Source organism: Pelodiscus sinensis, chromosome 5 (assembly GCF_049634645.1).
Source record: "Pelodiscus sinensis isolate JC-2024 chromosome 5, ASM4963464v1, whole genome shotgun sequence".
Taxonomy (NCBI): domain Eukaryota; kingdom Metazoa; phylum Chordata; order Testudines; family Trionychidae; genus Pelodiscus; species Pelodiscus sinensis.
Window position 1 is genome coordinate 24461616 of NC_134715.1, and position 25796 is coordinate 24487411.

At 49.8% G+C, this 25796-nt stretch overlaps 1 protein-coding gene across 4 annotated transcripts in view; it reads left to right on the forward strand.

Annotated features, from left to right (window-relative positions):
- The window catches only part of BANK1 (B cell scaffold protein with ankyrin repeats 1), a 425960-nt gene that overhangs the window by 38938 nt on the left and 361226 nt on the right, over window positions 1-25796 (forward strand). For all 4 annotated transcript variants that reach the window (XR_012904054.1, XM_075929668.1, XM_075929667.1 and 1 more), the window contains exon 2: window positions 4258-4656. Coding sequence is in view for 3 of the 4 variants with exons in the window: in XM_075929668.1 (XP_075785783.1) it covers window positions 4258-4656 (399 nt within the window). In the remaining variant the exon portion in view is untranslated. The remainder of the gene's footprint in view (window positions 1-4257; window positions 4657-25796) is intronic.

Below are 25796 nucleotides of genomic sequence, written 5' to 3' on the forward strand. Positions count from 1 at the left end.
TGCGGGGGGGGGCATCGACGGGACGCACATCCCCATCCGTGCCCCGGAACACCAGGCGTCCCGGTACATCAACAGAAAGGGGTACTTCTCTGTGATCCTGCAGGCCGTGTGTGACCACCGGGGACAGTTCACGGACATTAATGTGGGCTGGTCCGGCAAAGCACACGACGCATGGGTGTACTGCAACTCCTCCGTGTGCCAGCGGCTGCAGGACGGGACCTTCTTCCCTGACCGCCACATCAGGGTCGGGGACGTGGACATGCCCGTGTGCCTGGTGGGGGATGCCGCCTACCCACTGCAGCCCTGGCTCATGAAGCCCTACGGGGCACCTCAATCCCTCCCGCCAGGCCTTCAATGCCTGGCTGACCAGGGCCCGCATCGTGGTGGAGAGGGCCTTCGGGCGACTGAAAGCCCGCTTTCGATGCCTCCTCACCCGTCTGGACCTGGCCGAGCACAACGTCCCTCCCGTGGTGGCGGCATGTTGTGTGCTCCACAATTTGTGTGAGCGGAAGGGGGAGGCTTTCCTGCCAGCCTGGATGGCTGAGGCTGACCGCATGGCTGGACACTACGGTCAGCCCCGCACCGCCGCCATCCGGGAAGCCCAGCGGGGGGCCGTCCGGATCCGGGAAGCCCTGCGGGAGAGCTTCCTGGTGGAGGAGGAGGACTGACCTCTCCCTGCATGCCCCATTGGGGCCTTCTTCCACCCTAGCCCCCTTCCGCTTTCCCCTCCCTACCTACTGTCAAATGAAGACACCTGTTTTTCAAACAAAAACGTCTGTTTATTTCACAGAACTGGGGTGGGGGGAGGGAGGAATGAAGATGGGAGAAGGGAGGGGGAAACCTGGGACAAGAGAGCTGGAAGGGGAGGGGAGGGAAGGGAGGAAGGGAAAGGAAAGCTCAGGGGTGGGAGTCTGGCTGCCTCTCCTGTCTCGCCACACTGCGGGTCCGGGGGCGTCGGTGGGGAATGGTTGTGGAGGGGGGGGGGGGGCAGGAGGGACAGGGGGTGTGGAGGAAGCAGGAGCGGAAGCAGGAGCGGGAGCAGGGAGAGTAAGAGGGGGAGCAGGGGGAGCAAGAGGGGGAGCAAGAGGAGTAGCAGGGGGAGGAGGAAATGGGAAGCGGTCCAGCAGGCTCTGGAGGTGGCCTCGCAGAGCACGGCCCTGCTCCTCCAGGGCCTCCAGACTCCTCCGGCGCAGCCTGAGGTCCTCCTGGACCCAGTGGTCCTGGAGACGAAGCTGTCGATCCAGGAACCGGAGGTGCGGCCTCTGGTAGTTCTCCTGGTTCCTGGCTGTCCTGCTTGCCCGGGCGCGGGTGGCTGCTGTAGGCGGGGTGGTGCGCCCTGCAGGCCCAGGTGCTGCAGCTGTGGTGCAACAAGACCAGCGGTCAATTACCTCAGGGGCCCAGGTGTGTGAAACCCAGCTCCCCTGTGCAAGGCCAGGGCCCCTGCAGGATCCCCAGCTGCTGCTCCTTGGTGGGCAAGGCCCAGGCGCACGGTCCTGGGGCTCCCTCTTGCCCCAGCCCCCCGTACACATAAGGGGAACACGAGGGTACTCACAGGTGGACACCTTCCTGGCCTCAGATGATGCAGGCGAGCGGCTCTGTGGGGTGCCTCGGGGGTTCCGGGTCATGGGCAGGCTGGCAGCAGGCTCCTGGCTCTCAGAGCCCTCTTCCTCCTCCTCCATCTCCTGGAGCGGTCCCTCTGCCCCGGGGTCAATCATGTCCCGGGGGGCAGGGACGGCATGAGCCCCCAGGATGCGGTCCAGGGCGTGGAAGTGGGGGCAGGCCTCCGGGTCGGCCCCTGGCTGGCAGGCCCGGGAGTAGGACTGCCGCAAGTCCTTTATTTTGCAGTGCACCTGCTCCCGGCTGCGCTGGTGGCCCCTGGCGGCCAGGCTGGCAGCCATGCGGCTGTAGACGGCCGCGTTCCTGTGGCTAGTGCAGAGATCGTGGACATTGGAGGCTTCCCCCCAAACCTCGATGAGGTCCACGATCTCCGCACTTGACCAGGCGGGCGCCCGCCTTTTGCGCCCCTGGGCAGGCTCCTGGGAGCCGCCAGGCTGGTCCTGGGGAGCAGTGGAGGGCTGGGAGCCCTCGGATGGCTGGCTCATTCTGTGGCAGGTGCAGGCTGTGTAGGCACGGGTGCTTGCAGCCTTGCAACTGGCACAAAGTGAGTAGCCAGCCCATGCCCCTTTAAGGGCTCCGGGGCCAGGAGGGGGGCAATAGAGTTTCCCTGGTGTTGGCTAGAGTGGCCACCAGGGAAACCTGGGAAGCCTTAGCCTCCCACTGGTTCGAATTTAGGGTCTACACAGCCCTTAATTCGAACTAGCTAGTTTGAACTAGGCGTTAGTCCTCGTAAAATGAGGTTTACCTAGTTCGAACTAAGCGCTCCGCTTTATTTACAATATTTAAAAAACATCAAAATAACTAGTGTGTGGTTCAATAAGAAATGACATTTCTGTTCAGTTTTTGATTTCTGTTAAGAGAAATCTAAAACTAGAGCCTTTAAATTAATATAATGTATCAAATGTGTTGGGCCAATTTCTGTTCATATTTAAAATTATCACTGCCCAGCCCCGACCCTTCTGGAAGTGTACAAATCAGGTGTAACTTTGTTAGTGTTGTTACTTCTGATTTACATCATTATAACTGGGAGTAGAATATGGTCCACAGCATACAAACCTGTATTACAAAGCTGAAAGTATGTAGTCTGTGGATGCTGTTGTTTAGACCCAGCTGTGATTAACATTGTAACAATTGCTATTACAATATATTTCTGTAATCCTTACAACATAAAAACACAAAGGGTTAGAATAGAGATAGAAATGTAGCCGTGTTAGTCTGGTTAGGGGTTAGGACTGTATTAATTAAGTTTAGGATTAGGACTGTATTAATTTTATGCTGTATTGAATATTGCTGTCTATTAGTATCTCAGTAGTGTCAATGACATCCTGTCATCTATAATATCAGCATCATGGGTATGCATTTATCTACTTTATTTAGCATTCTTTTTTGTTCCTCTAGTGCAGCAGCTTGCCAGATGCTGATCTGTTCACATATTAGATTAGCATTTACATTAATAATTGAAAAGTAATATATAGAAAAGACAACCCAGCTCCTAGCTCATCCACAGAAGTAGTCAGGGTGGATAAAAATGTTTTTTGAAGGAAAAAAAACCTATCTAAAGATAGTTTTAATTAAGATACATTATAGCTCAAAGATACGTCATCACGGAATAGGAATAAAATCCACCATGGTAGTGGTGCATACAGTGACATCATAATATGGATGTCACAATATACTAAACATATTCTGTTATTTTTGACTAAAACACTTTCTTATTTTCCAGATTAGTGTCTCCTGTTCAAGTTGTAATGAAACAGTTTGACACTTTAATCATTATTTTGTTGTTGTAAGTGTCAAACTACTTCATTACATTGCAAACAAGACATACTTGCAACAAGAAACTGAGGTACTTTAATATGTATTAAATGGAAGTTGCCCCAATATTTTCTACATAAAATACAAGTTGAACCTCTGTAGTCTGGCACCCTCGGGCCAGGTGCTAAACCAGAGAATTTGCTGAACCATAAGAGGTCAATATTGTCTTTTCAACACTTTTGTCTTTTCAGTATTTTCAACACTTCCACTGTTTACTGGGCTCTCAGAAGACATTTGGGGGTAAATTAGAGCTAAACAACAGCACACAACACATAGCTGGGACTTGTGGCTGTAAACAAACTTTGAGACTATGGGAAACTTTGCCACACCTATGATAAATGGATATCCACCTAACTAATATCATGGTAGACCACGGATGTTGCAAGATCAGATAGTGCTAGGCTAGAGGGGATCAACCCATACTATAAAATAAAAATAAAAATGTGATTGTTTTGAATATTATATTTTGTCTGGATAATATGACCTGATGTGATCAATGAGATGCACTACTACTACTATCACTGAGACATAATGAAATATAAAAACAATAATAATAAAAGAAAAAATTAAACAGTTTAAAAAAGATATATTTCAAAAAATATCCTAAACAAAATTTTTAAAATGGATATTTTATTAGAATTTCTAATCCCCAGGAAATTAAAAAATTTGTGTTCTAGTTCAGAACATATATTTCAAACTTTTCTGCAAACAGTTGAAAATTCAAATTTCAGTCTCTATTATTCTCATTCAGATTACAAAGGAGAAAAAAATGTAAGTTATGAATATTAAATAACATGGAAGCTAAAAATGTTTTCTTTCCTACAGGAAACACAAAGGACATTCTGGTGATTTATGAAGAAGAGGCCAAAGAATGGGCTCTGTATTTAGAATCGCTTTTCAAACACATTATAAAAGAAGAAGGAATCTTACTTTACAACCTAGAGACTTCATCTATTCAGCATCTGGAGTCATTCTCTCTCTCCTGTTATAGATGTAAACTGCTCATATTAACAAATGGACTTCTAAGATGCCTGAATCAAAAGAGAAGCTATTTCCTGCACAGAGTCCTTGAGCCTCCAGAGAAGGTCGTGATTCTTCTTTGTGGGGTGGAGAACGCACACATTCTATATGAGACACTGACCTTAGACCAAAGCAGCCAGGAGATCTCCACTGATCTGGAGCCTGAGGAATATCTCTCCATTGTCGCTGGCATTATTCAACAAGGTAATTTTAAATTTTAATCCTGCTGGTGATACATTTGTTACTTAATTATGATTAAAGGTATCTTTCTCATAGAAAGTGAGTAAGGAGGATGAACTTTGGAAAGTGTAACACTGAAGTGACTGTTCTTCAGCATCTGTCTGGTGAGATGAAAGGAATGACATACCTTGTCTCTCTGACTCTAGGTTCAGAAAATTATAGAAATCTAATGCCTGATATTAGTATTGCAGAAAAATGTATAGACAAGTCTCATAACAGAAAATGTAAAATTAGGTGAGTGGCTGAACTACTTCTTTGTTTCGGTTTTCACCAAGAAGGTTGGTGGGGATTGAATGCCTACAATAGTGAATGCTGGAGAAAAGGAGGTAGATTTAAAAGTTACAATAGGAAAAAGAAAAAGTTTAAAATTACTTAGAAAAGTTAGATATCTTCAAGTCACCGAGCCCTGATGAAATCCATCGTAGAATACTCAACAACCTTACTGACGAGCTGTGTGTGCCTGATGTTTTTAACATAAAAGAAGACCCTGAGCACCCCAGTCGTGACGTTGTATGGTTGGGGATTCCCCATCCACCCCCTTGCTCCCAAGGGAATATACAGTAGTGGTACCTCCACCTAGCTGGCCCTGTACATACTTAATGGTGTACCTTGGGAGCCTCCAGGAATAAAATTATTCCAATAATAATCTGGATCTAACTGCAAAACAACAATTCTAAATAATATATATCTAATTGATTGAATTAGAATTAACACACCTTCACTTTACAACTTAAAGAAACAGGGTATGTCTACACTACCCCGCTAGTTCGAACTAGCGGGGTAATGTAGGCATACCGCAATTGCAAATGAAGCCCGGGATTTGAATTTCCTGGGCTTCATTTGCATACGCGGGGCACCGCCATTTTTAAATCCTCGCTCGTTCGAACCCCGTGCCGCGCGGCTACACGTGGCACGAACTAGGTAGTTCAAACTAGGCTTCCTAGTTCGAACTACTGTTACTCCTCGTGGAATGAGGAGTAACGGTAGTTCGAACTAGGAAGTCTAGTTCAAACTACTTAGTTCGTGCCGCGTATAGCCGCGCGGCACGGGGTTCGAACGAGCGGGGATTTAAAAATGGCGGCGCCCCGCTTATGCAAATGAAGCCCAGGAAATTCAAATCCCGGGCTTCATTTGCAATTGCGGTATGCCTACATTACCCCGCTAGTTCAAACTAGTGGGGTAGTGTAGACATACCCACAGGGTTTAACAGACTGAACGTGAATACAAAAAAAAAGTTAACAAATGTGGCAGGGTAACCTCACTCCTGGGTCCCTGACCCCACTCACTCCAGCAATCCCAGTATTGCACTGTCACAGGCTGGGCCCCCCTCCTCAGACTTCCAGCCCTGTCATCATTGGGGTTGCCTACCCGTGTACCTTCCCCCCACCTGTGTCTCCCTACAGTCAGTTATAAGTTTTGCGTACAGTTCATGGCCCGCCTAGGATCCCACTGAGTCCGTGTCTCCCTAGTCACCAATGGCAGCTCCAACCACGCTGGGCTGGTCTCCCTCAGCCAGAGCGAGTCTCTCCCTCCTCTCTGCCTTCTCCGGGCATCCTTTGAAGGGCCCGCCTTGCATGGTCCCGCCCCTCACTCCGGACACCGGCTAATGATGTCACCACTTGCTCTTGGCAGGGTTTGAGCTCTTCTCCCTCAGCAAACAAAAGGGACTCAGGGCAGGTGCTCCCAGATCCTGCTCTCAGCTGGGGTCTCAAGCTGCTAGGAAAAAAGGTTGCCCCAAAGCCCCTCATTGGAGCACCTCATCCCTCTTTACTTGCTTTCTCAGTTTGTCTGGTTCTTTCCCTATCTGCTCTGGTCTCCTCTCACTCCATTTCTTTTCCCACTCTCCTCCTCCCTGCAGGGAAGGCCTCATTTAAGTGGCAGCCTCAAGTGAGATCAGCTGGACCTGATTGATTTACAGCAACCCTGTCTCCCCTGCTCCTGATTAGCCAGGGCTGTTGCTGCCTTCTAGAACTGACTTTCCTCCCTCTATTGTAGTCCTCCAGCCTGACCCTGTCACACAAAGTACACAGAAATCAAGGAAACTTGTCTAACTGGCATTTACATTGCCACCATTTATCCCACTCCAGAGTGTGCACTCCTTTGGATTCAGAGTCCCAGACTTGCATGGGCACGATTGAAGGTCTGCAGCTGGAGTGGAGATAGCACTGGGCAGGTTCTGTTTGCATCAGTCCAAGCTAAGCAGCCAGTCCAGCAACTCAATAGTGCCAGTGATTTTCATAGATTACTTAAGGATTTTGAAAAAAAAAATTCCTTTATCATTTTTAATTTTTTTAAATTAAAGGACAAGAGGTACATTTTCTTTATCTTTTGTATACCAGTATTTTGTATGCCTCCATCTTGTCTCCTCTTATCCTTCCCTACCCTACCTACCTACCCTAACTCTTCTCTACACTATCTCTTCACTACAATAAAGGCTTTAAAGTTTGCAGTCTTTATTCATGTGAGAGGCTGCCCATACCTCATTTTAATCTTTACACAATGCACAATCAACCTGTGGAACTCTTTGCCAGAGGATGTTGTGAAGGCCAAGACTATAACAGGGTTTAAAAAAAGAACAAGATAAATTCATGGAGGTTAGGTCCATCAGTGGCTATTAGCCGGGATGGACAGAAATGACGTGCCTAGCCTCTGTTTACAATAAGATGGTAATGGAAGATGGGGGATGGATCACTTGGCTCATATGTTTTGTTCATTATCTCTGGGGCATTATGTCATTGGCCACTGTTGGAAGACATGATACAGGGCTAGATGCACTTTTGATGTGACCTAGTATGGCTGTTTTTATGTTCCTGTTTTCATCACCTATCTCTGCTCTCCTCTATTTTTGCAACTACTTTTGACATAGTGACCAAATAACACAATCTACTGTACAGGCAGTCCCCGAGTTACGTGGATCTGACTTATGTCGGATCCCTACATACAAACAGGGCTTTTCTTGCCCCGGAGGACGCGGGCGGCGGGACTGCCCAGACGTGCCGCAGTCCCGCCGCCCGCATCCTCCGTGGTGAGAAAAGCTGCTCCGCGTCTCCCTGGTCTGTTGGGGGGGGCCTCCCAGCAGACCACGGAGACGCGGAACAAAGCCGCAGAGGACACGGGTGGTGGGACCGCGGCGCGTCTTGGAGGTCCCGCTGCCCACATCTCCCTGGTCTGCTAGTGCGCCCCCCCCCCCCCTCCCAGCAGACCAGGCTTCTCTCGCTGCAGAGGACATGGGCGGGCCTGCAGCCCGCGTCCTCCGCAGCGAGAAAAGCTGCTCCGCATCTCCCTGGTCTGCTGGGGGGTCCCCCGCAGACCAGGGAGACGTGGAGCAAAGCCACGGAGGACGCGGGTGGCGGGACCGTGGTGCGTCTCGGCGGTCCCGCCGCCCACATCTCCCTGGTCTGCTGGGGGGGGGGGCGCAGCTAGTGCGTCCCTCCCCCCAGCAGACCAGGCTTTTCTCTCTGACGCCTGGGGTAGAACAGCTGGGGCGCTGCCGGGTAGGTCCTGCAGCGCCGCTCCTCGGCACTACTGGACCAACCTGGCAGCACCCCAGCTGCTCTGCCCCAGGCATCCCCAAGTCAGCCGCTGCTGAAACTGACCAGCGGCTGACTACAGGAAGCCTGAGGCAGAGCTTTCCTCCCTCTTCTCTGCGTCGGGCTTCCTGTAGTCAGCCGCTGGTCAGTTTCAGCAGCGGCTGACTTGGGGACGCCTGGGGTAGAGCAGCTGGGGTGCTGCTGGGTTGGTCGCCACAGCGTGGCAGGGACCTACCCGGCAGCGCCCCAGCTGCTCTGTCCAGATTCAGCCGCTGTTGAAACTGATCCTGCCTCAGGCTTCCTGTAGTCAGCCGCTGCTCAGTTTCAACAGCGGCTGAATCTGGACGCCAGTTCCGACTTACATACAAATTCAACTTAAGAACAAACCTACAGTCCCTATCTTGTACGTAACCCGGGGACTGCCTGTATATTTGAGAGAGTTTGTCCATCTGTCTCTTCATTCATCCACCTGTCTGTCTGGGTATGTCTACACTACAAAGTTAATTCGAACTAACAGCCGTTAGTTCGAATTAACTTTAATAGGCGCTAGACTAGCGCTCCGCTAGTTCGAATTTAATTCGAACTAGCGGAGCGCTTAGTTCGAACTAGGTAAACCTCATTTTACCAGGATTAAGCCTAGTTCGAACTAGCTAGTTCGAATTAAGGGGTGTGTAGCCCCTTAATTCGAACTAGTGGGAGGCTAAGGCTTCCCAGGTTTCCCTGGTGGCCACTCTGGCCAACACCAGGGAAACTCTATTGCCCCCCTCCCGGCCCCGGAGCCCTTAAAGGGCCACGGGCTGGCAACACAGTTTGTGCCAGTTGCAAGGCTGCCAGCACCCGTGCCAGCAGACCCTGCACCTGCCACACTATGAGCCAGCCACCCGAGGACACCCAGCCCTCCACTGCTCCCCAGGACCAGCCTGGCGGCTCCCAGGAGCCTGCCCAGGGGCGCAAAAGGCGGGCGCCCACTTGGTCAAGTGCGGAGATCGTGGACCTCATCGAGGTTTGGGGGGAAGCCTCCAATGTCCAGAATCTCCGCACTAGCCACAGGAACGCAGCAGTCTACGGCTGCATGGCTGCCAGCCTGGCCGCCAGGGGCCACCAGCGCAGCCAGGAGCAGGTGCGCTGCACGGTGAAAGACCTGTGGCAGTCCTACTCCCGGGCCTGCCAGCCAGGGGCCGACCCGGAGGCCTGCCCCCACTTCCACACCCTGGACTGCCTCCTGGGGGCTCATGCCGTCCCTGCCCCCCGGGACGTGATAGACCCCGGGGCAGAGGGCCCGCTCCAGGAGATGGAGGAGGAGGAGGAGGAGGGTTCTGAGAGCCAGGAGCCTGCCGCCAGCCTGCCTGGGACCCCCGAGGCACCCCACAGAGCTGCTCGCCTGTGTCGTCCGAGGCCGGGGAGGCATCCACGTGTAAGTACCATCGTGTTCCCCTTATGTGTACGGGGGGCTGGGGCGAGAGGGAGCCCCGGGACCGTGCGCCTGGGCCTTGCCCATCAAGGAGCAGCAGCTGGGGATCCTGCAGGGGCCCTGACCTTGCACAGGGGAGCTGGGTTTCACACACCTGGGCCCCTGGGGTAATTGACCGCTGGTCTTGTTGCACCACAGCTGCAGCACCTGGGCCTGCAGGGCGCACCACACCGCCTGCAGCAACTGCCCGTGCCCGGGCAAGCAGGAGAGCCAGGAATGAGGAGGAGTACCAAAGGCGGCACCTCCGGTTCATGGACCACCAGCTCTGCACCCAGTACCACTGGGTCCAGGAGGACCTGAGGCTGGGCCGGAGGAGTCTGGAGGACCTGGAGGAGCAGGGCCGTGCCCTGCGAGGCCACCTCCAGAGCCTGCTCCCGCTCCTGCTCCCGCTCCCGCTCCTGCTTACTCCACACCCCCTGTCCCTCCTGCCCCCCCCCCACAACCATTTCCCACCGACGCCCCCGGACCCGCAGTGTGGCGAGACGGGAGAGGCAGCCGGACTCCCACCACTGAGCTTTCCTTTCCCTTCCTCCCTTCCCTCCCCTTCCAGCTCCCTCATCCCAGGTTTCTCCCTCCCCTCTCCCACCCTCCCCCCTCCCTCCACCCGCCCCACTTATGTTAAATAAACATACGTTTTTGTTTGAAAAACAGGTGTCTTTATTTTACAGTAGGTAGGGAGAGGGAAGGGGAAGGGGGGTAGGGTGGAAGAAGGCCCCAGTGGGGCATGCAGGGAGAGGTCAGTCCTCCTCCTCCACCAGGAAGCTCTCCCGCAGGGCTTCCTGGATCCGGACGGCCCCCCGCTGGGCTTCCCGGATGGCGGCAGTGCGGGGCTGAGCGTAGTGTCCAGCCATGCGGTCAGCCTCAGCCATCCAGGCTGGCAGGAAAGCCTCCCCCTTTCGCTCACACAAATTGTGGAGCACACAACATGCTGCCACCACGGGAGGGATGTTGTGCTCGGCCAGGTCCAGACGGGTGAGGAGGCATCGAAAGCGGGCTTTCAGTTGCCCGAAGGCCCCCTCCACCACGATGCGGGCCCTGGTCAGCCTGGCATTGAAGGCCTGGCGGGAGGGATTCAGGTGCCCCGTGTAGGGCTTCATCAGCTACGGCTGCAGTGGGTAGGCGGCATCCCCCACCAGGCACACGGGCATGTCCACGTCCCCGACCCTGATGTGGCAGTCGGGGAAGAAGGTCCCGTCCTGCAGCCGCTGGCACACGGAGGAGTTGCGGTACACCCGGGCATCGTGTGCTTTGCCGGACCAGCCCACATTAATGTCCGTGAACTGTCCCCGGTGGTCACACACGGCCTGCAGGATGACGGAGAAGTACCCCTTGCGGTTGACGTACCGGGACGCCTGGTGTTCCGGGGCACGGATGGGGATGTGCGTCCCGTCGATGGCCCCCCCGCAGTTGGGGAAGCCGAGGGCGCCGAATCCCCGGATGACGGCGTCCAGGTCGGCGAGGCAGACCACCCTGCGGAGCAGCACCCGGTTGATGGCTTTGACCACCTGCGGAGAGAGACACAGCATAGCGCCAATCAGTGGGGCGCCCGGGTGGCTGGCAGTGCCCCACAGTGCCCCGCGCCCCACTCCCGGTAACAACCCCCCTGGCGGCGTGTAGTACGGCCGGGACAGATGACCCCTCTGGTGCGGGGCGCTTTCGCCTCCTCCCGCCCCCCTTTGTCCCTGGGGTGGCCCATCCCCTCCTCGCAGTCCCCCTCCCCCTGGCTCGGTGGCCGACGAGTGCCGTACCTGCATGAGCACCGCTCCGACGGTGGATCTCCCCACGCCGAACTGGTTCCCGACAGATCAGTAGCTGTCCAGCGTGGAGAGCTTCCAGAGGGCGATGGCCACCCGCTTCTGGAGGGGGATGGCGGGTCTCATGCGAGTGTCCCTTCTGCGCAGGGCAGGGGCGAGCCACTCGCAGAGCTCCAGGAAGGTGTCCCTCCTCATCCTGAAGTTCTGGGTCCACTGTCGGTCCTCCCAGCACTCCAGGATGATGCGGTCCCACCAGTCGCTGCTGGTGTCCAGACGCCAGACGTGGCGGGGCATGCCGGTGCCGGGGCACCGCCGCGGCTCCTCCACGGCCCCCAGGGCGGCCAGGCGGAGAGGCAGGGGGCTGACGTGCACCAGGTGGTGCCAGGCAGTCTCGAGCCATTGGTGGCAAGCTTGCAGCAGCAAGTCCAGAAAGTGCACCAGAAGGTGCAGGGTGAGCTCTGGCTCCATGTTGCCACCTGCGGCGGCCCCCCCCGAAGGGAAGCACCGACACAGACGGGCACAGAGACCAACGCTTTGCTGTCCCTCGGCGAGGTTGGCAAGGAAGCAGGAAAAGCTGAGAACCGACTGTCCAGGGGGGTCCCTTTAAGCTCGAGCCTCAGATAGCCTCAGACAGCAGCCACACAAAGCAACTACTGACCTGATGCCCTGCCAGAACCAGTTTCAGCTGCCCTTAAATGCCCCCCTGCGTCCAATCAGTGTGGACGCGCTAGTTCGAATTAGCAAAACGCTAATTCAAACTAGTTTTTAGTTCTAGATGCACTAATTAACTAATTCGAACTAAGTTAGTTCGAATTAGCGCTGTAGTGTAGACGTACCCTCAGTTTATTCAAAAACTCCTCTTAAATGGAAAGAGCTAGGATCACCTAATTTGGCATGCAGCTTCCTCTTCTTCTAACTTAAAGCAAGGCCAGGGTTTGGTTGTGACAAGAAAATGGGATGTGCCGGGAATGGTATCGCTTCTCTTAAAACCATACAAAAGAGACAGAATCACCAGGCATATGAAAGGAGCTGGTTAGGGGGTGCCTTCCTTGTACCCTCTGACCTTTCTCCCCCCCCCCAAAAAAAATTTGCACAGAGACATTGCTAGCTTTTCTCCTTCATCAGGGAGCCCGGATAAAACACAATTTGCTGCTTTGCTCATTCTGGCTGTGGAGCTCAGGGGCAGATTAAGCTGGGCCTGCTGCAGCTGGGGGACATTCGCCCTTCTCCTTGCTGTGCCCACTAGAGCTTCAGTGGCTGTAGAGAAGCACTTTTCAACTGGTCCTGAGCTTCTGTGATGAGAGAGGGCTGGGGTTGTCCTCTCTCCCCTGGGCAGCCTGCATACTGAACCCCTCATCTCCAGTCCTACCCCACAGCAGTGATTTTAAAAAAATGTACATTTTCATTTTATTTTCCAAAAAACAAAAATTTAATTGAGTTAGGGACCCAAGCAATGCCAGGTACATCTTCTAGTATTATATACATATATAACACATGACACCATAGCATCAGTTCTCTGCAGCTGAGTTTTATACATTGCAGAGTACAGGTAGCCATCTGGCAGCTGGTATAGCTCCATGATTTAGTATTGGGTTAGTCCTGGTATTAGATAGAATAGCAGAGGGACTGTTCTAATTTATATCACTGGTTTGCAGTCTCTCCGGCTTTATATCACCATAGATTAGGTGATAAGAAACTCTGGCCTTCCATGCCACTGCATCAGAGTGGGTAGCTGGCATAGAAGCAGAGTTTTCTGGCTTTACGTCTGCAGGTAATGGGATTCTCTGCTAGTTAATTTCCACCTGGACTCTATTCTCTTTGTGCTGTCTGAGCAGCATGACATGGACAAAATGGATAAAAAAATCCAGCTCCACATCTCTTTATTTAGCTGAAAAAGCCTTTTACCACACCAGACTGTGCAGCTTCAACCCTTTGGCACTGCTCTCCAGCTGTGTACTCTTATAGTGCTAGCTGATTAATTAACACGCACATTTCAAATAAAGGTTCTAGTTGATATTTAGGAAAGATACCCACTAGAGATCCAGTTCACAGCATGAAGTAAAATGCAGGACTATGTAGCACTTTAAAGACTAACAAGATGGTTTATTAGATGATGAGCTTTCGTGGGCCAGACCCACTTCCTCAGATCAAATAGTGGAAGAAAATAGTCACAACTGTATATACCAAAGGATACAATTAAAAAAATGAACACATATGAAAAGGACTATTTGATCTGAGGAAGTGGGTCTGGCCCACGAAAGCTCATCATCTAATAAACCATCTTGTTAGTCTTTAAAGTGCTACATAGTCCTGCATTTTACTTCAGCTACACCAGACTAACACGGCTACATTTCTATTACTAGTTCACAGCATAGCATGATTCAAAGAAAACCTAAAAGGGTTTGTTGTCTGTTGTTGAGAGCATTCACAGGGGGAGCAAATGAGGAACTGAGACTCAAAAATTATGCTTTGTAACATATGTTTCCTGAATGGTGGCAGATTTTATGATGTTCTTGTTTAGAGCTGGGAAGAATGCAAATATTTTTGCTGTTAAGAGATTCGCATAGCAAGACTTCTTAAAAGGCATGAGCATTTTTACACCGATGTTCTCTTGAACAGCTCAGTTAAAACTTTTCTTCTAATTTTTTTAACTGTGAATGCTTTTGTCAAATTTCCTATGCTAGCGACTAAGATTCTATTTATTTTCCTGCATTAATGTCTGTTTAATTTAATGCAAAGTGACACAATTAATTTAGTATTTTGGCTTTCCTTTGCCACAACTTTTCTTAATACTGAGTAAAGTACAATTCAACACTGTGTTTTACTCTCTGGGGGTATGTCTACACTACAGCGCTAATTCGAACTAAGCTAATTCGAACTAACGCATCCAAACTAAAAAACTAGTTCGAATTAGCATTTTGCTAATTCGAACTAGCATGTCCACACAGAGTGGACCCCGAACCGGGGTTAAGGATGGCCGGAAGCAGTGCCGGCAGGGCATCAGATGAGGACTTAGAGCATGGAGCTGCTGTCTCAGGCTAGCCAAGGGCTGTGCTTAAAGGGACCCGACTCCCACCCCGGACAGACAGTTCTCAGGGGTGCCCCACTTGCAAACCAGTCCTGGCTTGGATTGCCCGGAGTACCCACACTGGGCACATCACAGCACTCAGCCATCAGACCGGCTGCACTTGCCGCAGGCTGCCATCTGGGGAGAGAGGGCAATTGGGGGGCTGCAGGAGAGCTTCCACCCCCAGAAGCCCGCAGAGCCAGCCCAGTCCTCCCCATCAGGGGCTTGTACCCCATTCCTCCCTCACCTCCTTCCACTTACCCCTCCCTAGCCCCCCTTCCTGATGTGAAAAATAAAGGACAATTGTGTTCAAATATAGAATCTCTCTTTATTGAACAAAACTGGGGGAGACTGGGAAAAGGAGGTGGGAGAGGGGAAGAGAGAGGGTGGGAGAGGGGAGGGCAACTACAATGATGAGGGGTTTGGAACAGGTCCCATATGAAGAGAGGCTAAAGAGACTGGGACTTTTCAGCTTAGAAAAGAGGAGACGGAGGGGGGCATGATAGAGGTATATAAAAGCATGAGTGGGGTGGAGAGGGTGCATACAGAAAAGTTCTTCATTAGTTCCCATAATAGAAGGACTAGAGGACACCAAAGGAAAGGAATGGGTAGCAGGCTTCAAACTAGTAACAGAAAGTTGTTCTTCACAAAGCAAATAGTCAACCTGTGGAACACCTTGCTGCAGGAGGCTGTGAAGGCTAGAACTAGAACAGAGTTTAAAGTGAAATAAAGTGATGGAGGTTGGGTCCATGGAGTGGTATTAGACAAATGGCTTGGTCACTGTCTTTGGTCCATCCCCTCCAGGGTCCCTAGGGTTGGCCACTGTTGGCAGACAGGCTACTGGGCTAGATGGACCTTTGGTCTGACCCAGTACGGCCATTCTAAGCTCAGGGCTCAGGGTCGGGGGTCTCAGTGGACCACCTTGATTTTCATGCAAACCTGCTCCTGGGTGGCCAGGCTGGCAGCTCTCCTGCTGGCAGCTTTCCTGTGCCTAGTGCAGAGGTGGTGGACGAGGTCCACGATGTCTGCACTGGACCAGGCGGGTGCCCGCCTCTTGCAGTCCTGGGCAAGCTCCCAGGAGCTGCCAGCCTGGTCCCGGGAAGAGGGGGAGAGCTGGGGGGCATCGAGTGGCTGGCTCGAGCCGTGCCAGGTGCAGGGTCTGCTGGCTGGGTGATGGCAGGCTTGCACCTGGCACGGGTACCGTAGCCAGCCCGTGCCCCTTTAAGGGGCCCGGGGCCGGGAGGGGGGCAATAGAGTTTCCCTGGTGTTGGCCAGCGTGGCTACCAGGGAAAGCTGGGTAGGGCTAGCCTCCCACTAGTTCGAATTAAGGGGCTACACACCCCTTAATTCGAACTAGTAAGTTCGAACTAGGCTTAGTCCTCATAAAATGAGGTTTACCTAGTTCGAACTAAGCGCTCCGCTAGTTCGAATTAAGTTCGAACTAGCGGCGCGCTAGTGTAGCGCCTATCAAAGTTAATTCGAACTAACATCCGTTAGTTCGAATTAACTTTGTAGTGTAGACATACCCTGGCTTTCCCCATCCTCTTCCCCCCCCCCCCCCCCCACTTCTCACCACTCTATATTAGCTGTCAACTTGATACTGCAGAGATCCAAGATTTTTAGATACCTACTATCGCCTAGAAATTATGGTTTATGTTATATATTCATTAAGAAAGAGAGCCTGTTGCCCTGATTTTTCATCCTAGACTTAATTGGGTCTCTGTTTTTATTCCTGCAATATTTTATGAACATAATTTAGATAGGTTCATTGTCTAAGTAACTGATTTGTATGTGCAGATAGGTACTTAGATCCTGAAATGCTTTAAATTGTTTTTGCAGTTATCTGTATCCTCATCTTGCAGATGCAAAAAGAGAGGGTAGTTTTGAAAAATTTATCCTCTATAAATACTTCTCTGGCACTGTCTCTCAAATGAGCTTATTTTATGAACATATTTGGTAAGACTTTGAATCTATCTAGGACTTGGGAATCTTGGCGTCTAGCACTCTCTTTGACTCTATTTTATTTGATGATGTTGACAAAAATAAAACAGACATCCTCTTCATTTCTCCTGCCAGGTTGTTCCCAAAGAAAAAGAGGGCCTTTCCCCCACAACACAGGAGAAATTCATGTATTTTAAATTAATCACTTAAATAATAATGCTTACGTCTAAACTTAGTCTCTTACATCAGACCACGGGTACCTAAATGAGGTGTTTGTGATGAGACATGCCCCATCCCAATGAGAGCAAGTCTTAAGAATCCTTCCGCATTTTGGCAGTGCCAATTAGGCACACCTGTTGAGCACGCCCAACTTGGAGAAAGGGTGCAAAAAAAAAGATGAATCTGGGTACAGAGGAGTGGATACTAGCAAGCCTAGACTGAGACAGAGACACCTCCTGTTGTTTAGGTGGGCAAACAGACAGGCACTACAGCCTGAAGGAGGGGCTCTGGAAGTCTGTTCTGTGTCCTGTAGTTTGGACCTGAGGAGCAGTGCTAGGGACTAGAAGTAATTGGGCTCAGAACCGACTCTAAGAATGAGCTCAAATCCCATGGGAAACAAAAAGCTTGAGAGCCCTGCAAATCTGCAGATATCTATTTTATATCTGCAGGTATCTGCATCTTATTTTTGCCGATATGGATGCGGATACAAGTTTTATATCTAGAAATCTGCAAATTTGTGGATATCCACTTCACACCCAGGAGTATCTGCATCAGCAGATGTTAATGCGCATGATGAAGCTTCCACTTGGAGAGGCAGTAGCTTCCCAGCCCAGGCTCCAGCTGTACTTCTTCCTGCCCAGGCCTTGTCCCCTTCCCATTGTCTCCCTCCTCTCTTCACTGTGCATCCTGGCTATGTCTACACTGGAGGGTTCTTGCGCAAGAACAACTGTTCTTGTGCAAGAACCCGCAGAGCGTCCACACAGCCTGCCCGCTCTTGCACAAGAAGATTTACAGTAAAGCATGGGAAGAGAGGGCTTCTTGCGCAAGAGCTATGCTCTTTTCTAACAAGTGTAAGCCCTCTTGTGCAAGAAAGCCCTATGGCTAAAATGGCCATCAGAGCTTTCTTGTGCAAGAGAACGTCCACACTGCCATGGATACTCTTGTGCAAATGCACATGGCCGTGTAGCTGTGTTCTTGTGCAGGAAATCTTGCGCAAGATGTTCTTGCTCAAGAACCCGCCAGTGTAGACATAGCCCCTGTGTCCCTGCTTACTGCATGCTTGTCCCAGTTAAATCCCTGAAACCAAGCATATTATTTTTTAAAAAAACCCTCCACTTTTCTGCAATTTCTCAACAAAATGGAGCATGTTTTGTACTATGTGCCAGATATGCAGAAGGTACCTAATTAGCAGCAATCAATTTGGGACTAAGAAGTGTCAGTCACGAGTTTATTATATATCCTCACAGCTGCCATGCAGGCCACTTGCAAATGTCCCAAACTCCTCTCACTGGTCCTGGGAAACACAGAATGGCAAGCACCAGTTAAAGCTAATTGAGAAATCTTTGCCTTTTCTTCACACAATCAAACAAGATGTCAGGCCTTGCCGTCAGCTGGCATTTGTCCCCTGACAGGAAGAAAATGACTGGAATCAGACTGCAAAAGTTGCCACCTCATTTTCACTTTTTCACAGAAACAAGTTGAGGGCTTCCTATGTTGATTGTTTCATCTCAGACAATGAACAAGAATTGCCAAAGGATATGCCAGTAAAATAGAGGCTGGCTGCTGCTTTAACAAAAACAGCACCCATTCAGCTCACAGAACCAAGAAGATAAAATGTCCCAATGAGGCAGCATGATGGTGGTGACTGGCAGACCCAGTATCCCCAGGTGCAAAGGAACTAAATCCCCAGCCTTGTTCTCACCAGGCAGAAGTAATCTCCAAACCAGGGAAAAGAGTTGAGACCTATCCTAACAATAACTTCTCTCTTTGTTGCCACCAAGTCACTCCTCCCTCTGCCCCCCCTTTCTTCCCTCCACACCCCTTTCTTCTTAGGTTCCTACCACTCAAGATCACTGCCCTCCCCAGCCAAGAGCTCCCCCTGCCGTGATCACTACAGAATTTGAACAAATAAAAAAAATTGTCTTGGCTCGCACCACTGCTTCCCTGTGGGAAAGCTCTGAAGTGCTCCCCTGGCCCAGGTGGAGGGAGATCCATTCCTCCTGGCCATTTATTGTTCTGCCCAGTCCCACTTAGCAGGCCAGCAGAGGTCACCTGCTGCCACAAATGATCCAGCCTTCCCTGTGTACACACACAGCATAAAGCTGGCTGATCCACCTTCATCTTTGACTAGACCTTTGAAAAGTGATGATGAGGGAGGCCTCGGGGAGCCCTGCTCTCACTACCCCTGCCTCTGCTGGCAAATTGCTCCAGCATCACTCAATGGGAGGAGGAGTCATCCCAGAAAGTCCCAAATTAAAATTCTCTTGTGATCCAGGAGCAGTGGCTACTGCATGAATAATGCAGAAAGATTTTGAAATTGTAAAAAACACTTTGCGAAATTGCACTTCTCAGCATTTTCCACCTGATGACATTAAAACAAATGAATTTACACAAACTCCTGTGAGGCAGGCAAGTATTATTATCCCTTTTTTTGTGTGGAGAAACAGAGGCACGGGATAATGAAGTTCCTCATCTGCTGCTTTTATTTTAAATCAGTGGAAAAAATCCCCTTGAGACCAAGACTTTAAATGATGGCTACGTCTACACTGGCCCCTTTTCCGGAAGGGGCATGTAAATTTCATGAGTCGTCGTAGGGAAATCCGCGGGGGATTTAAATATCCCCCGCGGCATTTAAATAAAAATGTCCGCCGCTTTTTTCCGGCTTTTAAAAAAGCCGGAAAAGAGCGTCTACACTGGCCCCGATCCTCCGGAAAAAGCGCCCTTTTCCGGAGGGTCTTATTCCTACTTCAAAGGAATAAGAGCCTCCGGAAAAGGGCGCTTTTTCCGGAGGATCGGGGCCAGTGTAGATGCTCTTTTCCGGCTTTTTTAAAAGCCGGAAAAAAGCGGCGGACATTTTTATTTAAATGCCGCGGGGGATATTTAAATCCCCCGCGGATTTCCCTACGACGGCTAGTGAAATTTACATGCCCCTTCCGGAAAAGGGGCCAGTGTAGACGTAGCCCAGGTCTTTACATTTCTAGCAGAGGGGAGCACAGGTCACTGACTGCATTGAGGTGGGAGGTCACCCTGAAACCCCAGCTTCCCTCATTACAGGAACTGGGCAGTGAAGCTCCCTCTGACCCTAACACAGTGTAAGGGCTGGCCCTGCCCCTCTGTTCCTGGCTACCAGGTGTGGCTGGGCAGGCTCTGCGCAGCATGATCCAATTGTGGAGGGTTATTGTGGGGGGATCCGGGTGTGGGGCAGTCTGGGTGTGGGTGGCTCAGTGGGAGATCTGGATGCACAGGGGTTCGGTTGGGGGTTCTGGTGTAGAGGCAATGGGACTCTGAGCTCAGTGGAGGAGTCGAGGGGAGGTGGGGCTTGGTGTGGGGTCCAGGTGCTGGGGAAATGGGACGTCATAGGTTAGGGGATCCAGGTGCAACTTGCTGGGGCTCAATGGGTGGAAGTCTGGGTGCGGGGAGCTTGTTGGATGAGTCCAGGTTTAGGGGAGCAGGGTTAGATGGGGCTGCTTAACCAGGGAGCTCCAGCTGCCTCTGAGGGAACACTGCATGCCAAACTCCTGCTCCCCCCCCTCCAATTCCTCATCCCCTTTTCCTATCCGTACCCCTCCCCTCATTCCCTTCATTCCCCATTCCTTCCCCTCTGCCTCTTCCCACCCTTCCTTAAATCCTCCCCCTGTTTCCTTCATTCCCACCCCTCAGCCAGCTCCACTGCAGGGTGCAGAACACAGGAAGCATGTGCGGAGAGGACAAGAAGGGGCGGGGAGGGGAGTTGGCAGCTATCTCTGCAGGGCTCGTTAGGCAAAGCAAGCCTCCTCTCCCACAATCCACTCACTAACAAGGGGGAGGGGGACGATAGGGAGCGTGTGTGGGAAGCGGGCAAGGGGAGAAGAGCCCCCAGCCACACGGTCAGTAGCAACTGGTTTGAGAAAGGGAAACCAAACCCACCACCACTTCACACACTGGCAAAGGAGGGGAGAGCCAATTGAGCAGGGAGAATGCAAAGTAAGAGAAGGGCAGCAAGGAAGAAGCTCACTTTGCCCATCCTGGGCCAAGGAGCAGGGAAGCAGGGGGGTGGATGGGTGAGGGGCTGAGCAGGAGAAAAAACAAGCCAGCAAGCAGCAGCAGTAGCAGGAACACAGATGGTCTCCACAGAGCAGGGCTAGCAATCCTCCTGGAGCCGGTGAGATGAATGGAATTGCAAGGTGCTGCAGCAGGGTGCTGCAGGGAGAGCCTATGTGACTGTAATTCGAGCCTGGGAATGGCGGGCCAGGGCCAGTACGGCTCCAGGTTTGGGTAGGCTGAGCTTCTCTTTGCCTTACAGACCAGACGCACATGTTAATGCAGATATCCGTGGCTCATGTTTGCGGATACGGATGCAGATACTGATACACATTTTGTATCCACTCAGGGCTCTAGTAAATTTGCCCAGGTCCTGGGTTTCCAGAGGCAACCCAGGGCAAGAGATGTAAAAAAGGAGACAGCTGAACCTAGACTGAGAGGTGGCTGACAGCAGTGATCAGGATTGAAAATTGTACCTATACTCCTCATTGGCCTAGGCAGTGAGACTGACAAAATGAAAACATATCTTCTGTCTAAGACAACAGTAGGCTGTTGACTTCTAATCCCGGACTAAAATGTAATACCATACACATTGTCACTGTAAGAAAATTAGAAGAACTGTATTTGCCTCAATGAACGGCTCTGAAACACTGCCATATTACAAATGTATAACTGTCATAACTACAGGTTGAACCCCCCCAAAATTGGGACTTTCTGGGCTGGCAACATCCATGGTCCAACAGGACCCCAGATGTTCCTGGACCAGAGAGCCCTGGGCCAGGAACCCAGTCTGAAGAGGCTGGCAGCAGTGGGAGCTGGGCGAGTCACCAGCATCCTGGCTGTGTCAGGGGCTGGAGTCAGCTGGCAGCAGGGCTGGAGTTCGAACCGTCCGGTTGCAGCAGGGTTGGGGCGAAAGCCAGCAGCCCAGATGGCGGCAGCATTAGCAAGGCCAGAACTGGCAGCCTGGTCGGTGGCAGCAGAACTGGACCTGGGGTTGAAACTGGCAGCCTGGCCAGTGTAAGGCCAGGGCTGGGGTCAGGATTGGGGCCAGCCATCAGCCTGGCCAGCTGTAACAGGGTAGGCTGACAGCCCAGCAGGGCCTACAGTAGTGGGGCCAGTGGTAGAGGGCCGACTGGTGCTGAAGTGGAGCCAGTGATGGGGAAGGGCACTGATCTCAGGGACTGATGGCAGGAGACCTCTCTGGTCAGGTAAATTCTCTGGTCCAGGACTGATTGATTCCCAAGGGTACCAGACGTGGGAGGTCCAAACTATAATAGTCCAAAATTGAAACAAATTGAGGCAAATAAAGTTTTGCATAGGCAAGGATTCATACCAATTTCAAGTACTTTGATTACTGCACTTTTTCAAGGGAGAAGAGAAAGAATTAAACCCCCATATTTCCACCCAACCTATTATTGTACCACTTTCATGGTATAAAAAGACATTGAGTTCACTGGAATTGCACCAGGGATAAATTTGTCCCTAAAGCATTAGTGCCTGTTCCGCTGAGCATTTTGGATCCACTATTGCAAGTATTATGTAATTCCTTCATAACTTTATAAATCACTTTATTTGACTGCAAAGTCCCATTCAACACCAGTGCTGAACTATAAATAATATTTAATAAAAATGTGAACTTTCTTAAGCAAACAGCAGGCTTCCAGTGCTAATTATTTTTTAACATCAAAGGGTGAAATCCTGGCTCTACCTAAACCAGTAGGATTTTTGCCATTGACTTCACTGAGGCCAGGATTTCGCCACATTACCAGTGGCAGGTAGTCTACCAACCACTCCTTCCCAAAAAAACAAAACAGATCTGAAATGCTAAATGGCATTAAAATTCAACAATAATAAGGAATCACAGGGGAACAAGGTCTGAGGGAAATGCTGACCTTTCTCATGGACACCATTGCTCAGTGAGCAATGTCTCAAATGCCAATTCAACTTTCTATTTTAAAACAAAAACAAACTGGATGAGTTTATTACTTGTGGAATGGGCTTTTGGAGAACTGAATCCGCTCTTCATCCACATAATCATGCAGTGGGCTTTTCCACTTTGCCTGCCAGTGTAACTCAAAACTATTTTGAGGGGACAACTAGGACTTCCAGAGATGTTTGTTTCCATGATGGCATGTCAACCTTTAGCTTCACAGGCTTGTTACAAGGGTGCTGGTGTGATGGTGGTATAGCATTTGTAATTTGGCTATTGTTTTGCTCACCATGATTCATTTCATATGGATCATGATAATTTTTATGGACTTTTCTAACAAGGACTTATTTGAGCTGGAGGTGAAAAATTCAATGGCCAGTAACCTGGCTCCCAAGACTGCCTGTCTCTTGCTAATTAAACTTGTTGACTTCTACTTTCTTTTCTTAATCCTGCAAAAGCCAGAAGCCTTTCCTCATCATATAATCAGATTTCTGTATCTTTTTTGGCAGTTTGGCTTTTGATGTGTCTAACCATTTGTGATGACCTGAGCCTTTGGATAATGAAGTATGTACAGAGTATGCAATGTTTTCCCCTTGTTTCATACACTAATTGGATGAAAACTGCTTACACCTGGTAAAATGAATTCACTGACATCTTAAATGTTTTATCACTTTATAGGACAAGTTTATAAAGAGTTTTACTGATGATATCTCTCAAATGAATAGAAAATTAAACATTGCTGTCTTATACTGTATGCAGTAAATCTAATGAATACATTTTGTTTACTTACCAATGTTTATAAAGGTTTATGCATTTCTTATCTTTTAAAGTTATTAGTGGTTTTATCATTATTTTTCCCAGTTTGTTTGCATTTAGAAACTAAACTGCATAATATAAAGTAGGACAGTCATTAGTTAATATTTAATTATATATCTGCTAGTTCCGGCAAGCATTTTTGGAGGTTATATTATCTAGGACTATGAAATGGTGGAGTGTATCCTCCTTGTAAGATGCCACTGACACTTGTCTGTTTTATACTTTAATTATTTTTATTAATTAGCTAAGAATTATTATCAAGTGTAACTCAGAAAAACATTGGAACTGTATTCTTTGTGCACACTATTTTGACTGCAACATAAAATGTCACTTGTAATCTTCTTAGGGAATTTAGGAATTTAGGAAAAATAAAATGTCATTATGTATCATTGAATGAAAAAGTTGTAGTGAATAATTAGGATAATATGAAAGCCCATCTACTTTTAGGATACCAAAGTACTGGTATAAATGAAAACAGAGTTGCACCCTGCACTCCCCGTGTTAAAAAAAATTTATTCTACAGAGTTAAGCAAATCAAAAGTAGAAATACCAGAGTTAAGGTTTCTGTGTGATCTTAACTCAACCCCCTTATAGAAATACATTATGATGTATCATTTAATGGCACGATCACATACTTTTTTGTTTCCATAATACCCCTGTCTCATTCAGTTCACTATATAGATAGCACTCATGTAATGATCAGCTAGTCAATACTTCATTTGTTAGTGTTTGCCATTAAGCTTTGCATACTATTCAAACCCTGTTCTTAAAACAAAAATAAATTTCCACTTGTGCTCATCACTATAATATGCAAGTGCTTCTCAAACCTTAATTATTTTTTTATCTTCATCATATGCTGATAAGGTGAATGAGTGTTGATACCCCACATTTTACAGATGGGGAATGAGGCACAAAAATTAAGGTCAAATGTTTCAGCTGACTTTCAATGTCCAGTTTGAGACACCTAGGACCTGGCTTGTCAGAGTATTTAGCTTTACATAGCACTTCATAAGCTCAAAGTGAAGTTCCTACTAGTTGCATTTGGGCATGCCTAGCATTTCTGCAAATCAGCCACCAGGATCTCAGGTTGGGTACCCACCAAATGAAGGGCAAGGGATGTAAGCAAGTAGTCGAGTACTCTATTACCTGATAACCCCAAGCTTATCGTGTGGTCAAGTAGAGTACTCATCTACTTGCTTTCTCCTGCCCCTTGCTGCCTATGTATCAGATGCAGCAAGGGTGGAGGGAAGCAGGAGCTGGTATGGCCAACTCCCTCCCCCACCCCATACCGTCTCTATGGTGCCGCCTGCTTTCCCTTCTGCTCCCCCCCCCCCACTGCTCTATGAGAGGCAGCAGCAGTGGGAGGAATTGCGCGGGGGGAGGGCTACCACGAAGCAGCCTCTGGCCACGGGGGGGCCCAGCAGTCCATGGGCAGAGGCTGCCTTAGCAGCAGCCCGTTTGTGGCGTCTGCTACAGGAGTATCTTCTGTCTGCGCTAGCTGGGGTTTGCCAGGGACAGGGGCTGCTGCTGGAGCAGCCTTTGCCCGCAGCCAGCCCAGGTCACTGTGAATAGGGACTGCTGGACCTGACACGAGCCGGGCACTGGCTCGGGACTGCTGCAGCTCTGCATTTTAAATATAATAAGAGCCAAGCAGCTCCTTTTAAAATGCAGAGCCGCAGTGTCCTGGACCGAGTGAGAGCTGGGACTGAGCAGTCCCAGCTCGTGCTGGGTTCCAGATTTACCCTCTGCGGCTCTGCCTTTTAAATGTAGTAAGAGCCACTACTACAGTAGTCCTGGAACCAGCACGAGCTGGGACTACTCAGTCCTGTGTCACACCAGCTCCAGGAGCTACCTCAGCTGCAACTCTGCAGAGCTCCTTCCCTTATCGATTATTTGTGTAGTCAATACAAATTTATCAGCCAAATATCTGCTCCTTAACATCCTTATGAGGGACACACAATTAGTTGATCAGTCATGCACAAACCCACATTCCCATATTTTTTAGTAAACTCTGAAGAACACAGAGATTCCGCATGTACCAAAAGGAGACATACTGGCTTATAAGGGGTCTTCCCAGACTATCCCCCTCCTCACTTCTCTTCCACAGCAAGCTCACCACTTTTAACATAGGTTTGGCCTTTATATAAGGAATCTCAGGATTAGGCCTCAGAAAGGGAAAGGGGGAATGCAAGCAAATATAAATTACTCAGCTTTGTCTTACTGCTAAGGTTTCAGATTATTTGGTTCATTTAGATTTTTTAAATTATTCTATATTTTGTCAAATGATAGCTTTTAATATTGTTCTATTTAGTTTCTGATATTGAATTTGTGAAAAATGGTCTTCAGTATTGTGGTT